General features: G+C 52.9%; 1 protein-coding gene across 3 annotated transcripts in view; it reads left to right on the top strand.

Annotated features, from left to right (window-relative positions):
• Window positions 1-24,847, top strand: part of ACTN1 (actinin alpha 1) — a 105,555-nt gene extending 80,708 nt beyond the window's left edge. The window contains exons 9-22 of one of the 3 annotated variants that reach the window (XM_017500964.2): window positions 5,676-5,768; window positions 7,136-7,366; window positions 9,455-9,602; window positions 13,645-13,795; window positions 14,341-14,449; window positions 14,918-15,058; window positions 16,500-16,682; window positions 16,953-17,087; window positions 18,559-18,738; window positions 19,408-19,554; window positions 20,410-20,490; window positions 20,946-21,011; window positions 22,216-22,374; window positions 24,134-24,847. In XM_017500964.2, coding sequence (XP_017356453.1) covers window positions 5,676-5,768; window positions 7,136-7,366; window positions 9,455-9,602; window positions 13,645-13,795; window positions 14,341-14,449; window positions 14,918-15,058; window positions 16,500-16,682; window positions 16,953-17,087; window positions 18,559-18,738; window positions 19,408-19,554; window positions 20,410-20,490; window positions 20,946-21,011; window positions 22,216-22,374; window positions 24,134-24,292 — 1,983 coding nt within the window. In that variant the 3' untranslated portion in view covers window positions 24,293-24,847. The remainder of the gene's footprint in view (window positions 1-5,675; window positions 5,769-7,135; window positions 7,367-9,454; window positions 9,603-13,644; window positions 13,796-14,340; window positions 14,450-14,917; window positions 15,059-16,499; window positions 16,683-16,952; window positions 17,088-18,558; window positions 18,739-19,407; window positions 19,555-20,409; window positions 20,491-20,945; window positions 21,012-22,215; window positions 22,375-24,133) is intronic. The other 2 variants (XM_017500973.2, XM_017500970.2) reach the window with 2 other exon arrangements.
• Window positions 24,848-25,069: the final 222 nt, after the last annotated feature.

Below are 25,069 nucleotides of genomic sequence, written 5' to 3'. Positions count from 1 at the left end.
GTAGAGTGTGGGGTGTGTGGTGTGCTGTGGGTGTGAGGTGTAGAGTGTGGGGTGTGTGTGTGGTGTGCTGTGGGTGTGAGGTGTAGAGTGTGGGGTGTGTGTGGTGTGCTGTGGGTGTGAGGTGTAGAGTGTGGGGGTGTGTGTGGTGTGCTGTGGGTGTGAGGTGTAGAGTGTGGGGGTGCGTGTGGTGTGCTGTGGGTGTGAGGTGTAGAGTGTGGGGTGTGTGGTGTGCTGTGGGTGTGAGGTGTGGAGTGAGATGTGTGTGTGGTGTGAGGGGGAGTGCTGTGGGTGTGGCATGTGTGAGGGCTGTCTGTGGGGTGTGGGTGACAGCTGGCTCCCCTTCCCAAATCTCATGCCCTTCCTTCCCACGCCCTCCTCCCTTTCACTCATCCCTGTTGCAAACATTTCATGCTGCTTTTGTCCACACCTGGGGGCAAGGTCACAGCTGGGGTGGTGGTGGTGGTCGTCCTCTCATGTCCTGGTCGGGGGTCTGACCCAGAGTTGCCCCCACCATGTCTAAGGCAACTGCTTGGAGCTGAGCAGGATGGGGGGAGCCCCCGCCTCGCCTTGTGTGGTGGGGCTGATGGAGGAGGAGGAGTCCTCCTGACTCATACACTCCTGTCTTGTCTGTCTCCGGGCTGGCACTGATGGGGAAATCTTCCAAAACCCATGCACAGTGCCCTCCATCCTCTCCACTATCTTTCTGTCACCCAACCTCGTACGGTGAAACAGAAAGGCCGCAGCGCCTAATGCGTGTGTGCACGTGGTACACAGCTCATGGGCCTTTGCAGGCATATGCTGTATGAGTCTGTACTGATTTCCCTCATTCGATGAGGACCAGCCGCTGTTTGACAGGTGGGTTTTGGTTCTAATTTTTCCTCTGCTTTCCTCTCCCTTCCTCTTCCCTTACAGGGACTTAGAATGGGTGGAGAGCATGAAGATTTTGTGTATGTAGCTCGTGTTTTAGAGTTGATGGTCTGCTGTTTCTGAGAAATAATGCTTGAAGGCATGGACTTGATCTGAGAGAAATTCATGAGCCATATGGGCAAACCCTAAATCAAGGAGCCGGCAGTGGCTGCAGTCTGACCTGTGCGCTGCTTTGCCCTGCCCCAGACCTGAGCAGGGCGGGTGCAGCCACAGGACTACAGGCCACCAAGGTTTTCTCGGGCAGCAGAAACCTGACAAGAGGGTCCATGGGCAGAAGGCTTAGCAAGGGTTTGGGAAGGGGCAGACAGTGCTGTGGAGGGAGGCGGCTGCAGCTTGTGCAGAAGCTTCGGGGTGTGCAGGTGGAGCCTGCGGTAGGAGAGGAAGTTGGCGAGATGTGAGCTGTCTGAGGAGAGGGGCCCGTTCCCCTCTGCCTGGTCACCCACCCCTGCCCACCCACCATGAGAAAGCTCGGATGCCTGGTCTGAGATCCCTGGTGATTTGGGGCCCTCTTAGCAGGAACCCTGGGCTTGGTGGCTGACTCAGGACAAAGGGGAAGACTGGGCAGTGGACAGCTGTGGGAAGAAGAAAATGAGCAGGTCCAGCTAGATTTGGGAACGTTTTTGGCTAAAGAGGACATAGAGGAGGTCCTTGTGGCATTCACGTGAATCTGTGGGTTGTGGGTGGTGGAGCCACAGCATGTCATCTGGCCACATTTGAGTGTTTTGATGTTACCTTGGGGACAGTTCTCTAGATGGTGCTTGTACCAGGCAACTGGATGCTGATTATTAGGGTAACAGTTTGACTTGGGATAGCTAAGTACTCCAGGGATAATAATAGTTCATATCTTAAAATAACTCTTGAATATACAACAAAGTGTATTGTATGTTAAGTTGTATAAGCACAGCTTAAAGTAGGTCATAAAAAACATGAAAATTTGCGCTAGGTGCAGTGGCTATGCTTATAATTCCAGCACTTTGGGAGGCCGAGGCTGGTGGATCACCTGAGATCAGGAGACCAGCTGGCCAACACAGTGAAACGTCGTCACTACTAAAAATACAGAAATTAGCCAGATGTGGTGGTGCACACCTGTAATCCCAGCTACTTGGGAGGTTGAGGCAGGAGAATCGCTGGAACCTGGGAGGTGGAAGTTGCAGTGAGCCGAAATTACGCCATCACACTCAGCCTGGATGACAGAATGAGACTCCGTCTCAAAAAAGAAAGAAACAAAAACCATGAAAATACAAAGGGACAGGAAACAGATTTCTAGTAGTCTTCTCCTTTGCCCTTGGAAGCAACATTTTGCTCATTTCCAGAGAATATATTCTCCACCCATCAATTATCTGTTGCATCTGTCACATTATCTCATGTCAGGGCATCTGATTCTTCTTGCTGGGTCCAGAGCGGCCCATCTCCTCTTCAGGAATAGCCTGAAGCCAGGGCTCTCCCAGGGTTCTCTTCTGAAGTTGCTTCTGAAGCTGCTTCAGCTCCTGAGGTTCTCTGGGAGGGAATATTTCCTCCCCTAGAACAAGTCTCTCCTTTAAACTTCTGGACTAAAGCAGTGTCTTTGAGATTCTTTATGTACTTGGCGGTTCTGGGTACCTCTCTCCTAGATGCCTCAGCGTTCATGGGGCTCTTCTAGCCATGAGAGGAAAAAGCTAGAAAACCAGGAATTTGGGGTGATGGGGAAGGCCTGTCTGTCACCCCCAACAGCCTTCCCTTCAGCTCCTGGGATTACGTCCTGTGGGCCTAAGCCTGGCCTTCCCACCTGACCTCATCTTACTTCTTAGGCTGAGGCTGATGGGGGATGAAGCCACCTTCATCAAGGGACCGCTGTGGAAGCAGGTCCAACCCCACCACCCAATGGGCGTCTTCCAGGGCGCAGCCTGCCTGTTGGGGGAAGTCAGGCTATGAGAGAAAGTGGGGACACGAGGTTCTGAGGATTCTGCTGTGGTTTGTTTTAGAAAATTCAAATCTGGACTCCAGGAACCTGCTTGCTAGAGGTACTGTGGGAGCTGGGCTGTCCCTCAAGGGAGCCCCAGTGGTGTCTGCAGACTGGCCTGCCATACAGAAAGCGCTCCAGGGCCTCCCATGGTACTTGTGTGTGATTTCTGAAGGCTGGTCCACTGTATACAGACGGTATTCTCAGTCACTCTCCTGGGGAGGCCAGCCTGGGAGCAGGTGGTTGAGACTCAAGCTTGGAAAGGCGGTTGGAGCTTGATGGAAAGTCCCCAGGAAACCCACCCGGAATCTCCCCCAGACTTCATCCAGAAGGGAGCCCTTTTGACCCTGAAGTAGTCAGCAGGCTCTTGGGGATGGGTGAGGCTCTCGAGATCCCACAGGACACATGTAAAATCCCACCAATGCAGACCTCAGTCCGCCAGTTTGATAAACTGGCAACATCAGAGTTTGATCACTGAGCTGATGGATCCAGAGAGTGACAAGGTGAAGGGGGATTCATCCATGAAAATCACAGCTGCAGCTGCTTCGTGCCATGATGAGTCGCTGCCAAGGAGTTTCAGCTGTTTGAGTGGCACATCTCTGGCATAGTCTGCAGAGGTGGCACATCCTCACAAAAACGTCAGCCTGGAGGAGGACACGCGGTCTCTCTGCAGCCCCCTGCCTCAGCCCTCAAGGGAAGTAGGCTGAGGCTTCCAGCAAGTTGCTCCCCAGCCAGCCCCATGAGGCTGGTGGCCCGGATCCCATGGCCCTGCGGTTCCCATGGCCCTGCTAGCTTTCTGGGGCTCCACGTCTCCTGGACAGGCTCCAGGAAAAACATTTCCCTTTTCATTGCTTCTTGGGATTCCCCGTGGGTGCCTGTTGGTTCTCGAGAGAAATGGCAATCAGTCAGGACTTGTGGGTGAGAAGTGGCTATGAGATCTCTAGGACAGGGTTGACTTCGGGGCAGGGGATGAGGGCCTAAGGATGTCTCGGTTTCTTTTTTCTTTTCTTTTTTTTTTTTTTTTTCTTTTTTTTTTTGAGAGGAGTCTTAGTCTATCTACCAGTCTGGAATGCAGTGGCATGATCTTGGCTCACTGCAATCTCTGCCTCCCAGGATCAAGCGGTTTTCTTGCCTCAGCCTCCTGAGTAGCTTGGGATTATAGGCGCGTGCTACCATGCTGGCTAATTTTTGTATTTTTAGTAGAGATGGGGTTTCACCATGTTGGTCAGGTTGGTCTTGAACTCCTGACCTTGTGATTTGCTCGCCTCAGCCTCCCAAAGTGCTGGGATTACCAGCGTGAGCCACTGTGCCCTGCCAGGATGTCTCAGTTTCTTGAGACTCGTGACGCAAAGTCCCCACCTCAGGGGACTCTTAGACTACCCTCTAGCCATTCCCACCTTCTCCTTATTGGTTCTCCCCACCCACTCTGACACCTCGCTCTGCAGGGCATGCCTCCCTTAACCTTGACTGTTTCTGACAGGGCCCTTGGGATGATCTCATTCTGCCCCTTGCCCCTGCCCCCACACACTCAGCACAGTCATCTACAAAGCGCATGATTTGGTGGGCGTATGTCTTATTTGAGAAGTTCTTCAAGGAAAAAACATTTACATATCCCATCTTAGTCATTCCTTCCAATTCTAAGCACGTTCATTCACAGGAAGCTCTTCCTTATGACCAGTCTCAGTTCACTGTGCTGCACCTGAAACCTAGTTTGTCTTGTTCATCAGCCAGTTGTGAGGTCCTGTCTTTTGACCCCTTAATCCAGGGTCATTTTTCATCCACAGGGCACCCTTCTCCAGAGTCCCAGGATGCCATCTCACAGATGGCATCAGAGTCTCACAGATACCATCTTCTCCAACCCCCAGGCTTTCTTCCCTTCTACCCCGTGGCCCCCAAAAGGCTTTGAGTTCGCTTCCCTTGGTGTAGGGTTGGAATGTGCACAAGAACACAGCTGGATTTGAAAACCATCCATTCGAAGTGGACTTAGGAGTGCTGGGTCCCTGCTGGTGTTAGCGGTACAGTAGCGCCCACAGCTGCAGAAGGCGCTCTCCCCTAGGGTTTCTTGGTCTTTGCCTTGGATTGCCATTAAGTCCTCATTTGTCCCTTTGCTGCTGAAGCCCATCATGGGTTCCTGCTAGCCCAGAACACAGTGCATGATGTGTGCTTAGCTGTCCCGGAGGGGTCTGTGCTGGGCGCTGGGCATTGTGTCCATACTTGGTTGATCCTGAAGTCTGGACTTCGGTGCAGTAGAGCGTCTGTCAGTTTTCTCTAAAGTGCTTCAGGCTTCGGGCCAAGACCCTTGGGATATTCTGCAGGGATCCTGAGAGGGCCCACAGCTTCTCAGTCAGCATTTTATCCCAGGACTCCTAGATTTGAATTCCCACATCTCTAAGATCCTGGAAAATCCAGACTGAGGTCCTAAGCCTTGCAATTCCAGTGCCTCCACTTGGAATTCCAGGATGGGCATGAATTTCCTCACCTCTCCACCTGACCTGAGTGTTTTGATCATATCAGTCACTGGATTAGTTTCTTCTCAATATGCACAATGGTCCTTAAACTCAGGCTGTTCTCCAGGGGCCCAGTTCAGCCACCAAGACCTCTGACCAGGCTCACCTGACATGTGGGACCTGGCCATGGGCTGGCAAGGAAAATGGTAAGGAGAGAGGAGGAATGTGACCCCACAGCCTTCCGAACTCCCTTCCAACCACCAGGAGCTGCAGGGGCGGGAGGGGCTTTGTCAGCACAGGTGTGCACCAGGTCCTCTGCCGCTGGAGCTGGCTGGTCGTGACTCTGTCTGTCTTGTTGCCAGGCGGAGACAGCAGCCAATCGCATCTGCAAGGTGTTGGCCGTCAACCAGGAGAACGAGCAGCTTATGGAAGACTACGAGAAGCTGGCCAGTGATGTGGGTACCCCTGGGTTCACCTGGCCTGCCTCTAGCAAGAGTCGGCCCTCCAGAACATGGACCTCCAGTTCTTTCCTTGGAGCATAGTCCCAGGCTGGCACAGTCTGATCCCAATATAGCTCATCCAGGGCAGCCTGAGCTCTGTTGTGGCGCTCTCAGAAAGCAGTGAGGGGGTGGCAGAAGCCAGTCCCTGGGCTATAGTGAGCCTAGGATATCCCTTTGCCTCTCAGGGCCTTCTTTTTTTTTTCCACTTGTCAAGTGAGAGTTGAGCCAGGGGATGTTAAAACTCTCTCCAGCCTGGTGTACTCTTAGTCTGTGAGTTTTGCTTCAGTAAGAAAAGGAGCACATCTGGTTCTGAGAGGGAAGGGTTTGTGGTAAATTAGTGCTGGCTCAGGCTAGCGTAGCAGCTACCAAAAGGTAGTGGCTGTCCCCTACTTTTCAGGGGACAGGATTGCACAGTTCTGGGTTTCCTGTTCTGCCATTGGCTACATTTGGGCGAAGCCTCCTCTTCTTGAATGAATTCAGCCCTTTGAGCTGCTCTGCCCAGCCTATTGGTGGGTCTGCTGCCCAGCATAGTAAGAACCCAGGTTCTGGAGCCCAAGTGCCTGGGTTTAAATTTCTGGTTTGCCATTCCAGCTGGGTCACCTTGGCAAGTGACAGGACCTGGTAGTGCCCTGGTTGCCTCCTCTGTAACATGCAGGTGATCACAGCCCTTAGCCCCGTAGTGTTTCTGTGATTATTCAGAGGAGTCCATGTGTACAGTGTGCTGGCCCCCACAGGTGTTCAGTGTATTTCCTGTTGCCATGTGTACTCCTCCACCTTCACCACCACCATCATCTTGGCTCAAGGAAAACAGTCCAGGCCATGCCTGCTTGTGCTTCAGGCCAGCTCTCTGCTCAGAAGCCAGCCTCTTCCCTTTTAAGTCAGAGACCCACATTCTAGATTCCTAGGAAGTCAGATGGCAAGGACCTCTGGAAACAGCTGTTAACCCCCTCCCTGGCATAGATGAAGAAACTGAGGCCCAGCCATGTAGGACGTGGTACCAAAATCCACGTCTCCTTCCCACCTTTTAGATGCACTGTCTTCCCACCAGGTCTATGGGCCTTCCCTTAGCAAAGCAGGGAGGTTGAGGGACGTGACTGTGAGCTGATGTGCCCTAGTAGTCAGCATTCACAAAGCCTGTGATTCTCAGAGGAAACACCCTGCAGCCTGGCTTCACGGCCTGGGAATGCTATAGGGCGGTAGCTGGGAAGGAGTGTGCCTTCAGGAGAGACCCCTTCTCCATGTGGGAAGGGCTGCTGGGAGGAGAGGGAGCACACTCCCTCCCTGCGTCCTCACCCCCAGCCCCCACCGCCTTCCCGCCTTAGCTGTTGGAGTGGATCCGCCGCACCATCCCGTGGCTGGAGAACCGGGTGCCCGAGAACACCATGCATGCCATGCAGCAGAAGCTGGAGGACTTCCGGGACTACCGGCGCCTGCACAAGCCTCCCAAGGTGCAAGAGAAGTGCCAGCTGGAGATCAACTTCAACACGCTGCAGACCAAGCTGCGGCTCAGCAACCGGCCCGCCTTCATGCCCTCCGAGGGCAGGATGGTCTCGGTGAGCGCTGGGGGTGATCCTGGGCCCCCAGACTGGAGGACCTCTACCTCTGAGCTGCTCCTAATCATGGTCAAATTCAGCATCATGGGGGCGGGGATGAGCGTGTTTGCTTCCACCTACATACACTGCTCCAGAAGTCACTTCCGCCTTCCAGTTACCACTCAGGCTCAAGCCCAAACTCGGCCACGTGGGGCAGCCCTCTCTGACCAGATTGCTCTGGGCCAGGCTGGCCCTTTCACACCCCTGAGCGTCTACCCTAGACCACCCAGCACCACCAGACCCCCTCTTGCAAAAAATCATCCCTGTAAACACAATGCTTTTTGACACCCTGAACCAAACAGGGCATAATTGAATCACAGAAAAGGTGATTTCTACTTTCATGGAATCTTAAGTAGTTAAAAAAATTATTACTTAAGTAATAGTTTTGTGGGTTTTGGGGGGTAGTGTATTTCAAAGATACAAATAAGCAAAATATGAAACATGGAAATTACTGAAAATCTTAGTATCAACTTTAAAAAATGATTTTAATCTTTTTGGTTTTTTGTGTAAATATTTGAGGGAATCCTAAAGCATATATATTTGAAATTAAACATTTTTCCCATTTTTGTACTCAAGTGTCCATTTCCCCATTTTTGTACTCATCTGTTAAATGTAACTAAATCATGTTTTATATATAATAAGCTACTTAAAAAAACCCAACCTAAGATTATAATATTATGACCAGCTTTCCATGTCTTAAATACCCTTCCTTTTTTTTTTTCTTTTTTTAAGATGGAGTCTCACTCTGTCACCAGGCTGGAGCACAGTGGTGCAATCTCCGCTCACTGCAACCTCCGCCTCTTGGGTTCAAGTGATTCTCCTGCCTCAGCCTCCCAAGTAGCTGTGACTACAGGCGCGCACCACCACGCCCAGCTAATTTTTGTATTTTTAGTAGAGACGGGGTTTCACCATGTTGGTCAGGATGGCCTCGATCTCCTGACCTTGTGATCCGCCCACCTTAGCCTCCCAAAGTGCTGGGATTACAGGCGTGAGCCACTACACCCGGTCAATACTCTTAGGTTATTTTTAAAAATTCATCCCCCTTTACCCTGTCCCCACAACTTAGGGAAAAATTTCATAAGCCAGAGAAACACACAGAAGAAAATGTAACAAATTTGCCATGACAGAGCATTTGACCTTAAGTGAAGAGTAATAGGAGCGTCCTGGGCACACGGCAGGTCTCGAAGGGAGGGCGAAAGCCAGACAGCATTGTGGGGAGAGAGCAGCCCAGGGGGTCGAGGGAGAAAATATTGCAAGTGTGTATACAGTTTTGAAAATTGCAGTCACTTTTGGTCTCAAAGGCTGAATCAGTCGCTTTTAGGTGGCCAGAGCCACTGCTAGCCTAACAGTGCTCTATGAGAATCGGACAAAGTGCCCTTCCTGGGGATGTGGCTTGGCCTGGGGGCATGTGGTGCAGACGGTGGCTTGCAGGGTGCAGCCCCAGCAACTGCCCAGACTAGCACCCTTGCACAAACTGGAGGCATGGCCCTGTCTGAAGGGGTGTATAGGTTTGCACTCGGCATCTGTCCTCCCAGAATTCTGGCCAGCTCGCCCAGGCCAGGGTCCCTGCAGGCTCCAGGCTACTGCCCAGAGGCCTGAGTCCATGAATGGATCCAGGACCCTGGGGAGGCTGGGCAGCTCCAGTGCCTGCTTGCCTCATTCATTGTTGCTCTGTTTACCTGGGGGGCCCTTTGCCTTGGCACATGTGTGACCCCTGTGATCGGTTAGAGTCCTGTCGGAAGCCAGTCCTAGTCAGGGAGAGCCTGGTACTCTTTCCCTACAGGTCCCGATTCTCAAAGTCCCATAGCTAGGTGACCAGTGTAGATGCAAGTCCCATGCGTTGCCAGGAGGCCTGGCTCCTGGGAGCCCAGAAAATACCAGTGGGAGATGGGAGGGAGGGTGGGGAAGCCTGGCTGGGGTGGACATGGGGCAGAGATAGGGAAGAGGCTTTTCCTGGAAGGCATGGGGCAACTTCAGGGGTCTAGGGGGTCAGGGGAGCTGAAGCTAGGCCCGAGCCAGTGCCTGACCCTGTACCTCCCGTCCCCACAGGATATCAACAATGCCTGGGGCTGCCTGGAGCAGGTGGAGAAGGGCTACGAGGAGTGGCTGCTGAACGAGATCCGGAGGCTGGAGCGGCTGGACCACCTGGCAGAGAAGTTCCGGCAGAAGGCCTCCATCCACGAGGCCTGGACGGACGGTGAGGCCAGCCCCGCCTCCTGCCTCCCCAGGGCTTCACTTTCCTAATCCCCAGCCCAGCCAGCGGCCGCTACACCATTCTTCTTTGCTTTTTGTTTGTTTCATTTGGTCTCTTACTAGTTCTGTGGCATTAGACAAATTCATTAGCCTTCTGATCGCCTCAGCTTCCTCATCTGTAAAGTGGGGATAACAATAATACCAACCTCACAGGCTTATAGGAGTTGCATCAGTGAACACATACGAAGTTCTGAGCTGCACAGTGCTGTGTGAGTGTTCACATTGCAGTCAAATGCTCTACCCCTGAGCTATACCCCCAGACTGTCACTTTGTTTTTTTTTGGGGGGGCGCAGTTTTGAGACAGTTTTGCTCTTATTGCCCAGGCTAGAGTACAATGGCAGAATGTTGGCTCACTGCAACCTCCGCTTCCTGGGTTCAAGAGATTCTCCTGCCCCAGCCTCCCTAGTAGCTGGGACTACAGATACATGCCATTGTGCCCCTAGAGACAGGGTTTCACCACGTTGGCCAGGCTGGTCTCAAACTCCTGACCTTAGGTGATCCGCCCACCTCGGCCTCCCAAAGCGCTAGGATTACAGACGCAAGCCACTGTATCTGGCCCTGGGTGTTCACATTGATTTGTTCTTTTCACCTTAATTGAGTCTTCCTCCTGGAGTGAGTCAGGTTAGGTTGGAGTCCTGACTGTGCCCCTTAGGAGCAGTGTGATGTGGACTGATGACCTCACCCCAGGCCTCGGTCCCCTCATCTGTGAAGTGCAGAGGATGCTCTGCCCTCCTGTGTTTCCAGGGCTTCTGAAACAAGTTATCACAAACATGGTGGCTTAAAACAACGGAAGTGTATTCTTCACAGTTCAGGAGGCCGGAAGTCCTGAACTGAGGCGTCGGCAGGATTGGCTTCTGTGGTGCTGAGGGAGGGATGGTTCCGTGCTGCCTCCTAGCAGCCCCTGGTGTTTGGTGACTGGTAGCTGCACCTCTCCTGTCTCTTCCTCTTCCTCACATGGCTGCTTCTCTCTGTGTCACTGTAACAATCTCCTTTTCTTGATCATTGAATTTAGGGTGCACCCTCCTCCAGTATAATGTCAACTTTTTTGTTTTTTGAGGCAGAGTCTCACAGTCTCACTCTGCCCCCCAGGCTAGAGTGCAGTGGCATGATCTCGGCTCACTGCAACCTCCAACTCCCATGTTCAAGTGATTCTCCTACCTCGGCCTCCTGAGTAGCTGGAATTACAGGCACCCACCACCATTGCTAGCTAGTTTTTGTATTTTTAGTTTCACCATGTTGGTCAGGCTGGTCTTGAACTCCTAATCTCAGGAGATCTACCCGCCTTGGCCTCCCAAAGCACTGGGATTCCAGGTGTGAGCCACTGCGCCCAGCCGTATGTCATCTTTAGGAATTAAGTCTGCAAAGACCCTATTTCCAAATAAGGTCCCATTTTGAGGTTCTGGGTTGACATGAGTTTTATGGGGGACCTCATTCAACCAAATTCAGCCTCCTCGTAGGGTTGTTGCGAGGCTTATATTCTAGTAGATTGCATGCTTATGTTTTTTATCTGTTCAGTTCTCTTTCCTCTATTTCCTATTCTCCAATTACAGTGAATCAGAGCCTTTGCCTTGGCATATGTGTGTCCCTGTTACTCCCACCTTGAGGCTCTTGGGGCCACGTCTGGTGTGGTCTTATTGGCAGCTAAGGTTAACTCTGAAGAGAGAGGATTATACCTAGGATAGTATTTTCCCCAGAACCTGGGCCAGGGCTGGAGCTGGGGAATAGGCTGCCCATCTGCTGGGGCCCCTCTGGCCGTTTCAGCTGGAGTCTGGGGCAGACCCATTGGCCGGCACAGCTCAGTGCCCTGAGACACCCCCATTCAGCCCTGTTTTGTACTCCTCAGACCTTAGGCTGGAGATGAGAAGGAAGAGCCGTATCCCAAGGCCACTTAGGAGTGGCTTGGCTTGGTGCAGGACATCAGTCCCCAGCCTCTTTGGCACCAGGGACCAGTTTTGTGGAAGATAATTTTTTCATGGAGAGGGGAGGGGGCAGGTGGTTTCAGGATGACTGTTCCACCTCAGATCATCAGGCATTAGTTAGATTCTCATAAGAAGCACACAACCTAGATCCCTCTCATGTGCAGTTCACAACAGGGTTTGAGCTCCTGTGAGAATCTAACACCGCCACTGACCCAACAGGAGGCGGAGCTCAGGTGGTAAGGCCCACTCACGTGCTGGCTCACCTCCTGCTGTTTGGCCGAGTTCCTAACAGACCACAGACCCCAGTACCAGTCTGTGGCCCAGGGGTTGGGGACCTCTGGTGTAGGGGATGGGAGTGTGCTAGACTGGCTAAGGGGGGTTAGGTCTAGTTCCCCTTTGTAAGTACAAATGCTGGGCTTTGCACACAATGGTACGAGGTTGCTGCCCCCGCTTTCACTGTGAGTGTATGGAGTTATTTATCCAGGTGTGGATGGGACGGAGTGGAAGAGAGAGCATGGGGATTGCACAGATTCATCACATGCTTCTATTGGGTCCAGCTCACAGCCAAAGTACAGAGCAAAGATTGAACTCATCAGCTTGCCAGCCACCAGCTGGGGCATGAGAAGTGCTGGCATGCCAGCACAGCCTCTGGGGAAAGCAGTTTGGCCACATGTATTCACACCTATCAATTTTACCATACTCTAACCATTTCTTGAGACTATCTAAAGAATCCACCGTGGGCTGGGTGCAGTGGCTTATGCCTGTAATCCCAACACTTTGGGAGGCCGAGGCAGGCAGATCACAAGGTCAGGAGTTTGAGACCAGCCTGGCCAACATAGTGAAACCCCGTCTCTACTAAAGATACAAAAATTTGGTTGAGTATGGTGGCACGCACCTGTAATCCCAAGTACTCAGGAGGCTGGGGCAGGAGAATCACTTGAACTCAGAAGGCGGAAGTTGCAGTGAGCCGAGATCACGCCATTGTACTTCAGCCTGGGCAACAGGGTGAGACTCCCTCCCAAAAAGAAAGAAAAAGAATCCACTGTGAACATGGAGACATCCACAGTAGGGCAAGCCGAGGAACCAGCATCCCACAGTAGGCCGGTGAAGGGTTAGGGCAGTGGGTATGCAGCCTCTCAGCAGACGTCTACATGACAAGACTATGGAACCAAGGTAGAAATTCCAATAATGTGCTGCTAAATATTTTAAAAGCAGGAAACATAGTTTATATATGTCCAAAGCTTTCACAGAATAACCACATAAGGAAAGACTGAATAGGAGTGGATAAGTAGGCTTAGCTGTAACTTTTTTCTAAACTTGATAAAGAGTAGGGAGAAGAAAAGAAATCATGGGAACACAGCCTTGGCTCCCAGCCCAGCTTTATTCACTGAGATGGGCTGAGCATCCCAGCAGCGGAGGGTTGGGGGTATGAGCGAGGGAGGCCGGGCCAGCCCCAGTCCTGTGCCTGTCAACTTCACAAGGCAGCTGGTGAGCGTCATCTAACAACGGCCCTGGGAGGTCATTTCTTGTTCCTGCTTTCCTCCTGTGCAAACAAATTTAAGAAAAGCAAGACCCGCTTGTGCCCTGCAGAGGGAGGGCAGTGTGTCTGAGGGTCAGAGAGGGCTTTAGCCACCATCGGATTCAGTGCAGAGTGCACTGGACACACTGACCGGGGGAAGGGGCCCCTGCAGCCAGCGACAATAACTGGGGACATTGGAAAGGCTGGGAACCCCTGAGGTGCTTGGGTCACTTTTTTCCTGGTTGTACCAGAGGGTGTGGATGGCTGTTTCCACCGCGCCCTGTGCGTTCCCACAAACCCTGCACAGCCATCCTGTTTTGCCACTTTCATGGCCTTGGAGGTGCTCTGAGGGGAGCAGTGCTTTTCCCCATCATGCCTTAATTAAATGTTCCAGCAGCACATCCGCTTTTGCACACTGCAGACCCCTGCACAGTGGGCATCTCCTGGGGAAGCACCCCTAGAAGCTCCTGGGGCCCGAGGGGTGGGCAGTTGGGACCAAGGAGATGCTTCTCACTCTCACTCAGCCATGCGGCCCTCTCTCAACCCAGGCAAAGAGGCCATGCTGCGACAGAAGGACTATGAGACGGCCACGCTCTCGGAGATCAAGGCCCTGCTCAAGAAGCACGAGGCCTTCGAGAGTGACCTGGCTGCCCACCAGGACCGCGTGGAGCAGATCGCTGCCATCGCACAGGAGCTCAAGTAGGTGGCCCCAGACACCCCCACCCGGTGGTGCCCTGGTGAGGGGCCAAGGCTGGGCTTTCTCAAATGCTGGGGGGCATGGGGGTGTGGCCTGAAAGGTGGGGAGGGTGGGCACAGGTGGGTGCCCAGGTGGGAAGGGAGTCAATGCAGAAACAAAGAACATCTCTCCTGGTGGGGAACAAGCCCAGGACACTGCCGTCCTGTTAAAGGCCACCAGTTCTCGCCTGTAGCCAGTACAGGAGCAGAGGGTGAGCAAGCCTTGGTTCTGAGCTTTCTCACTGGGCCTCGAAGGCTCCCTGCCATTGGCCGTTGGGGTGAAGGCTGGTCACTTCAGCCATGACTCGGGAATGGGACTTCTTTAGTCTCTTCCTCGCCAGTCTCCTGAAAGAGGGGAGGGGTGGAAGGAGTGCCTGGAAGGTCTCCTGAAGGGAGTGCCCCTGGCTCTTCCCAGCACCACCAGCCACCCCACTGGCAGCCCCAGGGAGAGGGAGATGGGCCATGAAATTAACCTGGGTCCCCGACTTCCTTGTCTCTTCCCTCCCCAGTGAGCTGGACTATTATGACTCACCCAGTGTCAACGCCCGTTGCCAAAAGATCTGTGACCAGTGGGACAATCTGGGGGCCCTAACTCAGAAGCGAAGGGAAGCTCTGGAGGTGAGGGGTCCCGGAGGGAGATCTAGGCCCACATCCGGCAGCTCTGTGGTGCCCCTTCCTGCTCCTTGACTCTCTTTGCTTTGGGCTAAAAGACTGTATGGGTTCCCCAGACCTCCCCCAGTCCTGGCCCAAATGTGAAAGACGCACCTTGGCACAGGCCTTGGACTTTGCCCTGATGGCGATGCCTCCTCTCTTGCCCTCACATGTCTCATCCTCCCAGTTCAGTGTGCTTCACAGCCCAGCCCCAGCCATTTGAGAATCCTCCTATTCTATACACCAGACACTCTGGGAGCCAGGCCTGGTGGCTGCAGTGTGAGATGGTTCATACACCTGGCAGGAAGAGCCTGTTCTTTCTGCCTGATTCAGTCAGTGCTTCTAGACCTGGGGCTCACCAGGAGGATCTCGATAGGAGTGGGGGATGATTCTGGGCATCACTCTACTAAACCCCACTCTGTTTGGCACTCCCAGCGGACCGAGAAGCTGCTGGAGACCATTGACCAGCTGTACTTGGAGTATGCCAAGCGGGCTGCACCCTTCAACAACTGGATGGAGGGGGCCATGGAGGACCTGCAGGACACCTTCATTGTGCACACCATCGAGGAGATCCAGGTGAGCCCCACCCCACTCCCCAGAGGCTGGCTCCCCCAGGGCCTCTGGCCCACGGTCTACAGGTCATGTTTGCAGGACTGCCCTGTGAGGTAGGGGACTTAGGAAGAGCATCCCAAGGATTTTATAGACCCAAAGCCTTTGCATTTGACTTATTTAGACAAGATAATATATGCTCATGGTCTAAAATCAAAAAATTTAAAAAGGTTATACAATAGGGTCTCCCTCTGACTCCTTACCCTCCAGCCCCCAGTTCCCTCCCCAAAGGTAAGAATTTGATTAGTCTCTGCACACAAGCAAATATGATTGTTTCCATGCTTTGTACCCTTTTTGTGTAAAACGAAAAGTAGCTTTTACTGTATACCCTATTCTGAACTTTGATTTTTATTTATTTTATTTAGAGACAGGGTCTCGCCTTGTCACCAAGGCTGGAGTGCAGTGGTGGGCTCATGGCTCGCTCCAGCCTCCAACTCCTGGGCTCAAGGGATCCTCCTGCTGCAGCCTTCCTAGTAGCTGGGACTAGAGGCTCACGTCATCACACCTGGCTAGTTTTTAAATTTTTATTTATATGGAAATGGGGATTTTTCCTTGTTACCCAGGCTGGTCTCAAACTCCTGGCTTCAAGAGATCCTCCTCCTTCAGCCTCCCAATGTGCTTGGATTACAGGCATGAGTCACAGTGCTCAGCCGTGAACTCTGATTTTTAATGTAATGTCTATTTGGAGCTCATTTCATATCAGCAGCTTCTTCAACCTTTCATGCAGCTGCAGAGTACTGGATTTAAAAGATTTTTCCAGGCTGGGCGCGGTGGCTCAAGCCTGTAATCCCAGCACTTTGGGAGGCCGGGGCGGGTGGATCACGAGGTCAAGAGATCGAGACCATCCTGGTCAACATGGTGAAACCCCGTCTCTACTAAAAATACAAAAAATTAGCTGGGCATGGTGGTGCGTGCCTGTAATCCCAGCTACTCAGGAGGCTGAGGCAGGAGAATTGCCTGAACCCAGGAGGCGGAGGTTGCGGTGAGCCGAGATCAAGCCATTGCACTCCAGCCTGAGTAACATGAGTGAAACTACGTCTCAAAAAAAAAAAAAAAAAAAAAAAAAAAAAATATTTTTCCAGAAGCTAAGGAAGCCCATGTTTCGGAGGATCATCTGGGAAGTGAGCCTCTGGAGCAGCCCTTCTCCCTGATCTGTGAGGTGGTGAATAGGCCAGAGGGGTTGCTGCCAATTTCACCACCTCCATGGATGAAGCTGTTGCTTTTGATGACTGTGGCTTCAGCTTCCTTTGGCCATACCTGCCATCCCAGTTCTCAGCCCACAAGACTGTTTGAATTGATGCCTCCTGGTCTCCCAGCTGGTGTGGAACCCAATCTCCGAGGCCCTTCCACCCACTTCTAGGGCTTCCTCCTTTGTTCTTCTTGCTCATATATGCCCATCTCTATCCAGGGACTGACCACAGCCCATGAGCAATTCAAGGCTACCCTCCCCGATGCCGACAAGGAACGCCTGGCCATCCTGGGCATCCACAACGAGGTGTCCAAGATTGTCCAGACCTACCATGTCAATATGGCGGGCACCAACCCCTACACAACCATCACGCCTCAGGAGATCAATGGCAAATGGGACCACGTGAGTTGAAGGGCATGGGCCGAGCCACCATAAGTTTCATAAAGGCAGGGAGTTTTGTCCATTTTAATTGATTTTCGTCAATTTCATTTAAAATCTTCATGTAGTAAATACTCATTGTTTGGCCAATGACTGGATTTCCAGAACAGGTTGACACCTTCACTCCTGTTGTTACTGACCGGCCCTTCCCCTCCTGGGTCCTCCATTTCCTCATCTGGCACATGGACAGATGGCTGACCCATCCCCAGAATCGCCTTGTTGTTCCTGCCCCAGGTGCGGCAGCTGGTGCCTCGGAGGGACCAGGCTCTGACGGAGGAGCACGCCCGCCAGCAGCACAATGAGAGGCTACGCAAGCAGTTTGGGGCCCAGGCCAATGTCATCGGGCCCTGGATCCAGACCAAGATGGAGGTAGGTCCCGTGCTGGGGCTCCCACCCCTCCCCACACTATCCCAGCCAGCCAGGCTGCCTGTCTTCCTGGGTGGGACCCATGGAGGACTGAGGCCCTGAGCCTACCAGGGGTCTGCTGTCCTGTAGAAGGCTGTGGGGACCTGTGTGAGGAAGCCCTGATGGCAATATCCAATTTGAGAGCAAAGATAGATGAGGACATCACTAAGAAGCTGCCTATGGGCCAGGCACGGTGACCCATGCCTGTAATCCCGGTACTGTGGGAGGCTGAGGAGGGTGGATCACCTGAGGTCAGGAGTTCAAGACCAGCCTGGCCAACATGGTGAAACCTCGTCTCTACTAAAAATTAAAAAAAATCATCTGGGTGCGGTGGTGTGTGCCTGTAATCCAAGCTATTTGGGAGGCTGAGGCAGGAGAATCGCTTGAACCTAGGAGGCAGAAGTTCCAGTGAGCCAAGATTGTACCACTGCACTCCAGCCTGGGTGACAGAGCTAGACTTCGTCTCAAAAATAAAAACAGCTGCTGCCTATGAAAGTCCCATAGGAAGGTCAGCTCCTGAGTGCCCGATCCAGCTTAATCCCTTTGGTGTCTCTTATTGACCAGGCCTCCCCTTCCTTTCGTCCTCCTTCTGAGCAATGGGCTTGGCCAAAGATGATCTGTCCTGGTAGGTTGTTCCAGGAGGAGAACTGAACCCCAGTGGAGGACAGAATTTTTTTGCTGAATTGCGTGGGATAGATAGTGGGGGCTTTTAGCAGATCAGGAAAGGGCCTCACTGGGCTTGAGTATGGCCTCTGAGTTTAAGGGCAGAGACCATGTCGAGTTAACATTTGTGTGTGTCGCCCCCCCCACCGCCACCCCGCACCCCTGCCAGCCAGCACATTGTTCTTAGTAGACAGGCAGGAAATATCTACTGGATTGAATTGAGTGGAGAGAAAGTGTTTTCACAAACAACAGTTGTTTACATGGATGAATAACAGACAGAAATAGGCATTAGGCCTGGCCTGCAGGGATGGATGGGATTCAGGTGGGCCAGGGCAGCAAGGTGGAGGTGAAACAGCACGAGCATGGTCACTGAGGTGAGTGAGCTGTACTGAGGCTACGAGGATCCTGGCTCAGTGGGTCCCTGAGATGGACAAGACTTGGGAAGGGGGATTTGAATGGCAAGCAGAGGAGTTAACGTTTAGGTTAGAACTGACCCTGTATCCCTCTCCTGAGGCTGACAGGCACCTGAGAGCTGGTAGGTATTTCATCCAATGCTAACAGCACTTGTTATACACCTCTGTGGTGCTGCTTCCATACCTAGGAGCACCCATGCTAAAAGTGTTTTACTAATTACCAGTGATGGCCTCCTTCGGGCTGGGGTGGGAACTGAGCATCATCTGAGGGCTTAACAAGGGATTTTGGAGACTCCTGTCCCCTCCCTATGGGAGCAGAGTGAAGTGGTCTGACAAGGTTCCTCCTTCCCGGTGAGCAGGAGATTGGGAGGATCTCCATCGAGATGCACGGGACCCTGGAGGACCAGCTCAGCCACCTGCGGCAGTATGAGAAGAGCATTGTCAACTACAAGCCAAAGATTGATCAGCTGGAGGGCGACCACCAGCTCATCCAGGAGGCGCTCATCTTCGACAACAAGCACACCAACTACACCATGGAGGTGGGTGGGGCTGGCCTTGTTTTTCTCAGGGAGCCTGTTCCCCTTTCGCTCTTCCTCCTGGGTGGGGAAGTTTCCAAGGAAACAGGTCATAGTTGGAGGATGAACTCACTTTGCCCCTGAAGCTTCACATCTTCAATTTTTAGTACCTTCTGCTTTCCCAGGGAATGTGTTGAGAATGCACATTTCTAGGCCCCATCTCTGGAGTTTGCTTCACTAGTTCTGGGGTGTTCAGAATAAGCACTTCCAGTGGTTCTGGGCACTGCTGGGCTCTAAACCGGTGCAGGCACCTGCTTTGAAAATGGCTACTTGTTTTAACTGTGAAAGACTGGGGAGGCGGGGAGGGAGCAGGGGGGGTGGGGGGATTGGTGGTTCAGGGAATCAAGCATTTTTTTGTGTCAATCTCCTACCCCCAAATCTGCCCTCCTTCCTGACCTGACCCCCACTGGCAAGTCCTGGTTTCTTTGCTCTCCCAGGCAGAGGCCACCACCCTGCCCCCTTGGTCATCTAGTGTCCCTGTCCTGGTTCTCCTCCCTCTGGTGACACTCAGCCACATGGAAGGCCAAGTTTGATGGCTTTGGCCATTTTGATGGTTGGGGAGTAGGGTGGGCAGGGACCGCCAGGAGCCCAGGCTGGGACCCCTTTGCTGACAGGCCCCTCGCCTGCCTGTAGCACATCCGTGTGGGCTGGGAGCAGCTGCTCACCACCATTGCCAGGACCATCAACGAGGTGGAGAATCAGATCCTGACCCGGGATGCCAAGGGCATCAGCCAGGAGCAGATGAATGAGTTCCGAGCCTCCTTCAACCACTTTGACCGGGTGAGAGCCCCACCCTTGTGCTTTGTTAGTGCAGTCCCCGCCCCAGGGCCCTGGAGGGTGCTGCCCGAGGTGTGGGCTGCCATGCAAGTGAGGAGGGAGAGAAAGGGGAAACTGTCAGCCTGCCCTGACTCGGTACATCCCACAAAACCAGCCTTGGAAAGCTTGTCTTGGTGCCCCATAAGCTTCCCTGCTTTCAGGAGAGTGTTCATACTGGTGTAGAAAGAGGACTTTTGACCCCTGACCCTTGCTCTCCTACCTTGAGGAGTCACCCTCAGAGGTTTGCTGCTCTCAGGCTGTGGAGACAGAGGAGCACACGAGAGACTGCTCCTGCCCTCGCCGGCCCCACCCCTAGCACGGCCTCTGGGACTCTGCCGGGGATGTCAGAGGCCTTGGTCCAGGGTTCCTATCCCAGCTCTGGGTCAGTCCGGGGTTTTAGTGGGCTGCCCCTTCCCAGTGCCCTGGGGCTTGAGGGCGATTCAAAGGGGTGGGAGGGGCTTGGGTGCTGCCCACCACCCCTGCCTGCTTCATGGCTCTCTAGACACCTGAGGGGAAGCCCCTGGGGAAGCCAGAGGGCCAGGTCACTTCTGGGGGAGCTTCTCACCCTTGTGGCTCATCACACCCCACTCTGGTCCTGCTCCCTGGAGCAGGGCTGCCTGTGTTGGGGGAGGGCACCCCCGGAACCTCGTTCGTGTGTCTAACCGTGTGCACTTTTATTTCCCCTCCTCCCCCACCCTCCCTCCGCATGCCTGTCCCTGTGTCTCCCCACACACACCACCCTCCCCCGGGGCATGCCCCCCTCACGGCTCCACCTCCCTGACACCGCATGGCTCGCTGCCTGGCGCACCACGGCCCCAGGATCACTCCGGCACACTGGGTCCCGAGGAGTTCAAAGCCTGCCTCATCAGCTTGGGTTATGATATTGGCAACGACCCCCAGGTACTTGCCTCCTGCATGGAGCACACTCAGGGGTGGCATCTGGGGCGAGAAATAATGCGTTTTTCCTTTTTCTCTTCTCTCTGTCTGGATCTCCTGTCCCTTCCTGTGGGCCGTGGGGCTCGTTCTTTCCTCCCGTCTCTCCCTGCCCTGTCACTGCTCCATTCTCCCCTGTCTTTCATGGCAACCTGCGGGTACCCGCTGTCCTTCATCCTCGCCACTGTTCATCCCATGGGTGGATTTTGGCATCTCCCTGTTGTCTTCCTCCTGCCTGTGGACATTTCCACCTATATGTTTGCATCTTCTCCTCCTATGTCCCTTTCCCTGTCCTGACTCCCGAAACCACAAACCTCATCCCCACTCTGGCCATCTGTCCCTGTCTTCCTGGCCCTGGGCCGGCCCTTCCTCTTCCTGCCTTCCTGACCCTCCTTGTGTCTCGGTACTACCAACCCCCACAGAAGAAGACAGGCATGATGGACACGGATGATTTCCGCGCCTGCCTGATCTCCATGGGTTACAACATGGTAACGTAAACCCCACCCTGTCTGCCCTGGTGAGGCGGCAGCCAGCTGGCTGGAGCAGCCAAGTCCTAGCTGTGGCAGGCTGGAGGCCCTCAGGCTAAGGGCTACCCAGGTCCTTGGGGAAGATGGCTCCCTGAAAGCCCACCCGGCCACGGGCCTTGTGTATCCAAGAGGCCTGGCCTCCTTGCCTCGGTCTCTGTGCTACTTTATCTTCTGGTACTTCCTCACTCCCACTGTGGACGGCTGGGCTGACCCTGAGTCTGGCAGGAAGGACTGGGGCTATGGGACATCCCAGGTTTGGGGTTGGCTCAGCGTTGCCTCACACAGAGCATACAGACAGACTTCCACCTCTGTCCTGGCGGTGGCTCCCGTCAGTCCTGCCGCCCCTTTGGATTGTCCCAAGCCATCCTTCTTAGGATGCCCCCAACCTTCTTAGTCTGTCCCCCATCATGCAGATATTCTGAGCAAGGTAGTCAGGTGACTTCTGGGCCCTGGTGCCAAGTGCGGAGCCCACAGGCTGCCCAGCACAGGGTATGGGCATGGGGCTAGGAGCAGTGAACCTGGGGGTAAATCCCAGCCTTGCTGTCATTAGCGTGTAGCCTCAGGTGAAGTGGGGAACCCTACAGGACTATTGCAAGGGTTAAATGAAGGAATTTAAGTCTCTGCATGTATCTGGCATGTAAAAAGCACAGTGTTGTAAGGAGGGAATGGATTCTAGAACCAGACTGCCTGAGTTCAAATCCCAGTTCTGCCTCCTGGCTGTGGGACCCTGGGCAAGTCACTTAGCCTGTCTGGGCTTCAGATTTCTCATCTGTACAAGGAAGATAATACAATACCTACCTTTATGGCTGTAGTGATGATTAAATGAATTGAAATAAAGCTTTTAGGTTAATATTGGGCATATAATATATGCTACGTAGGTGTCAGCCATTATTAATTGTTGTCATCATTATAGTTATTATCAGCGTGATTATTTGCTCTAAGGGGAACCCAGGCATTTGTAGGGCATGGGAAACCCTGAGCTGGGTCTCTACTCTTGGGTATTATGTCCCTATCATGCCTTCAGGACAACCCAGGTCAGGTCAGGGGGCTGCTATGCCCTCCTCTTCCAGCCACAAGCTGCTCTGAGCCCCCAGGTCTTCAGTCCATGTGAGATATTCCCAGCAGACCATGGGCTGACAGGCCTGGGGCTGGCTATTCCCTCCAGGGAGAAGCAGAATTTGCCCGCATCATGAGCATTGTGGACCCCAACCGCCTGGGGGTAGTGACGTTCCAGGCCTTCATCGACTTCATGTCCCGTGAGACAGCCGATACAGATACAGCAGACCAAGTCATGGCTTCCTTCAAGATCCTGGCTGGGGATAAGGTGGGTGTCCTATGGCACGGGCACTATGCTGGGGTGGCAGGCACGGGCTGGACTGTGATCTAGAGGGGCAAGAGCTGGAACGTGAACTCCTCAACCACCCCTTCTTCCAGGGCCCCTTGGGTCTCTCCTTGTTTGTTGTAATGCCTTGGGCTCAACTAAGGTGTCAGGACACAGGATTAGCATAAGTGACCCTCCCAGTGACATGCCCGTGTGGGACTCCATAGCTGTGAAGAAATGACAGGCGGCAGAGGGGAGTAGAGTGGTGTGGATGTGTGATTGGATTCTTGGAGTCCATCTGACAACCCCTGGGACTTCACCCTTGGTATCATCCTGAGCATCTGTATGAACTATATAGTAGGAGCAGGAAGAGGGACTGCAGGATGCAGGAAGGAAGCATGTCTCTGGTGTTTTCTACCCTGAACAGTGATCCACTCTGGGTTTCCAAATCTCCCAAATACCCTACAGCACTCCAGTTGGTAGTGGAGGTCCTGCCTCCATGGATGCCAGAGGCCCAGTCCAAGTCTCTGCTGTTCTGAGATGGTCATTGGTAGACCTGGATGTCACTCAGAACCATAGCCATCTCCAGCCCAGGGACCGTGGAAGCCACAGGTCCCTTGAATATTATAGAAGAAGGATTGTCAAACCATCTAGTTGTAGTGACTAATTTTGCAGAGGGGAAAAACTGGGGCCCAGATAGGGGCCTAGTCTCCCAACTTTTGGATTGACAGGGGCAGCTCCGCCCTCCCTCAAACTGGTTCCCAGGGGCAGAGGTAGGGCATGATGCAGGGAGACTACCTTGTGGGTCACTGCCCCCAAATGAGATCTCCTCGATCTTCAAGCTCCTAAAAGCAGCAGCTTCCAAGTAGACCTATCATGGGCAAACCTGGGAGAAGGCATAGACCCAGGCTGGAGCTACTTGCATGGGGCAAGGCCCACATTTCTGCAAAGGAGCTTAAGATAGCCTGGCCATATTTAAGAAACAGTATGGGGCCGGGCGCGGTGGCTCAAGCCCGTAATCCCAGCACTTTGGGAGGCCGAGGCGGGTGGATCACGAGGTCAAGAGATCGAGACCATCCTGGTCAACATGGTGAAACCCCGTCTCTACTAAAAATACAAAAAAAATTAGCTGGGCATGGTGGCACGTGCCTGTAGTCCCAGCTACTCAGGAGGCTGAGGCAGGAGAATTGCCTGAACCCAGGAGGCGGAGGTTGCGGTGAGCCGAGATCGCGCCATTGCACTCCAGCCTGGGGAACAAGAGCGAAACTCCGTCTCAAAAAAAAAAAAAAAAGAAAAAAGAAACAGTAATGCCCAAACATGGTGTTCTTAATCTGCTGGAGGGCTCATTAAAATTAGACTCTCTGTCTGAGGCCTCCAGAAAGCTCAGCTGAGTGCGTGTGGGGTCCCCCCCGCTCCAGGAACCTATACGTTCCTCCAGAGTATCTGCAGATACTGCTCCAGCACGCAATTATTGCAGACTAATGTGATTCAGGAGATGATTATAGATGTAACTGGCACATGGAGTTAGATTGGAAAGAGGCTTAAAAAGTAGGTAATGAAGTAGAAAACCTGACAATTTTAAAAATACATGTTGTGTATGTGGTATGTATATTTGTATGCATACCTCCTGTAGTTTCCGGAGGGAGGCAAAATGCAGCCGGCACACGCTGCCTTCACGCCACCAGGCTTTGCGGCTGTGTCCAGCCGTGCCGCTTTACGGCCGCCGGACTTTGCAGCCACCCTGACCACTCTCTCCCCGCAGAACTACATTACCGTGGAGGAGCTGCGCCGCGAGCTACCACCCGACCAGGCCGAGTACTGCATCGCGCGGATGGCCCCCTACACCGGCCCCGACTCCGTGCCGGGTGCTCTGGACTACATGTCCTTCTCCACGGCACTGTACGGCGAGAGTGACCTCTAATCCACCCCGCCCGGCCGCCCTTGTCCCGTGCGCCATGCCCTACCTTGCACCTCCGCCATCGCCCATCTCCTGCCCGTGTTCGGTTTCAGCTCTCAGCCTCCACCGTGGCGAGCTGGGGCCCACGTGGCATCGAGCCTCCCTGCCCGCGAAGTGACAGTTTACAAAATTATTTTCTGCAAAAAAGAAAAAAAAAAGTTACGTTAAAAACCAAAAAAACTACATATTTTATTATAGAAAAAGTATTTTTTTCTCCACCAGACAAGGAAAAAAAGAGGAAAGATTAACTATTTGCACCGAAATGTCTTGTTTTGTTGTGGCATAGGAAAATAACCAAGCACAAAGTTATATTCCATCCTTTTTACTGATTTTTTTTTCTTCTGTTTCCATCTGCTGTATTCATTTCTCCAATCTCATGTCCACTTTGGTGTGGGAGTCGGGGTAGGGGGTTCTCTTGTCAAAAGGCACATTGGTGCATGTGTGTTTGCTAGCTCACTTGTCCATGAAAATATTTTATGATATTAAAGAAAATCTTTTGAAATGACTGTTTTTTAAGGAAGAGAATTTATGTGGCTTCTCATTTTTAAGTCCTCTGAGGTTTGACTAGTCTCTTTATCAGCACACACTTAAAAAAATTTAATATTGTCTATTCAAAATAGGACAAACTTGGGAGAGTATGGACAACTTTGATATTGCTTGACACAGACGGTATTAAAACCACACTCCCATGACAGCTCTTTGCCTGCTCCTTGCTTGACGTTTTCTGGAAATGTGTGTGGG

This window comes from Cebus imitator, unplaced genomic scaffold (assembly GCF_001604975.1).
Source record: "Cebus imitator isolate Cc_AM_T3 unplaced genomic scaffold, Cebus_imitator-1.0 Scaffold13, whole genome shotgun sequence".
In the NCBI taxonomy this organism is placed as follows: domain Eukaryota; kingdom Metazoa; phylum Chordata; class Mammalia; order Primates; family Cebidae; genus Cebus; species Cebus imitator.
The sequence above is the reverse complement of the archived record's forward strand: the minus strand, read 5'-3'. Positions and strand labels throughout refer to the sequence as shown.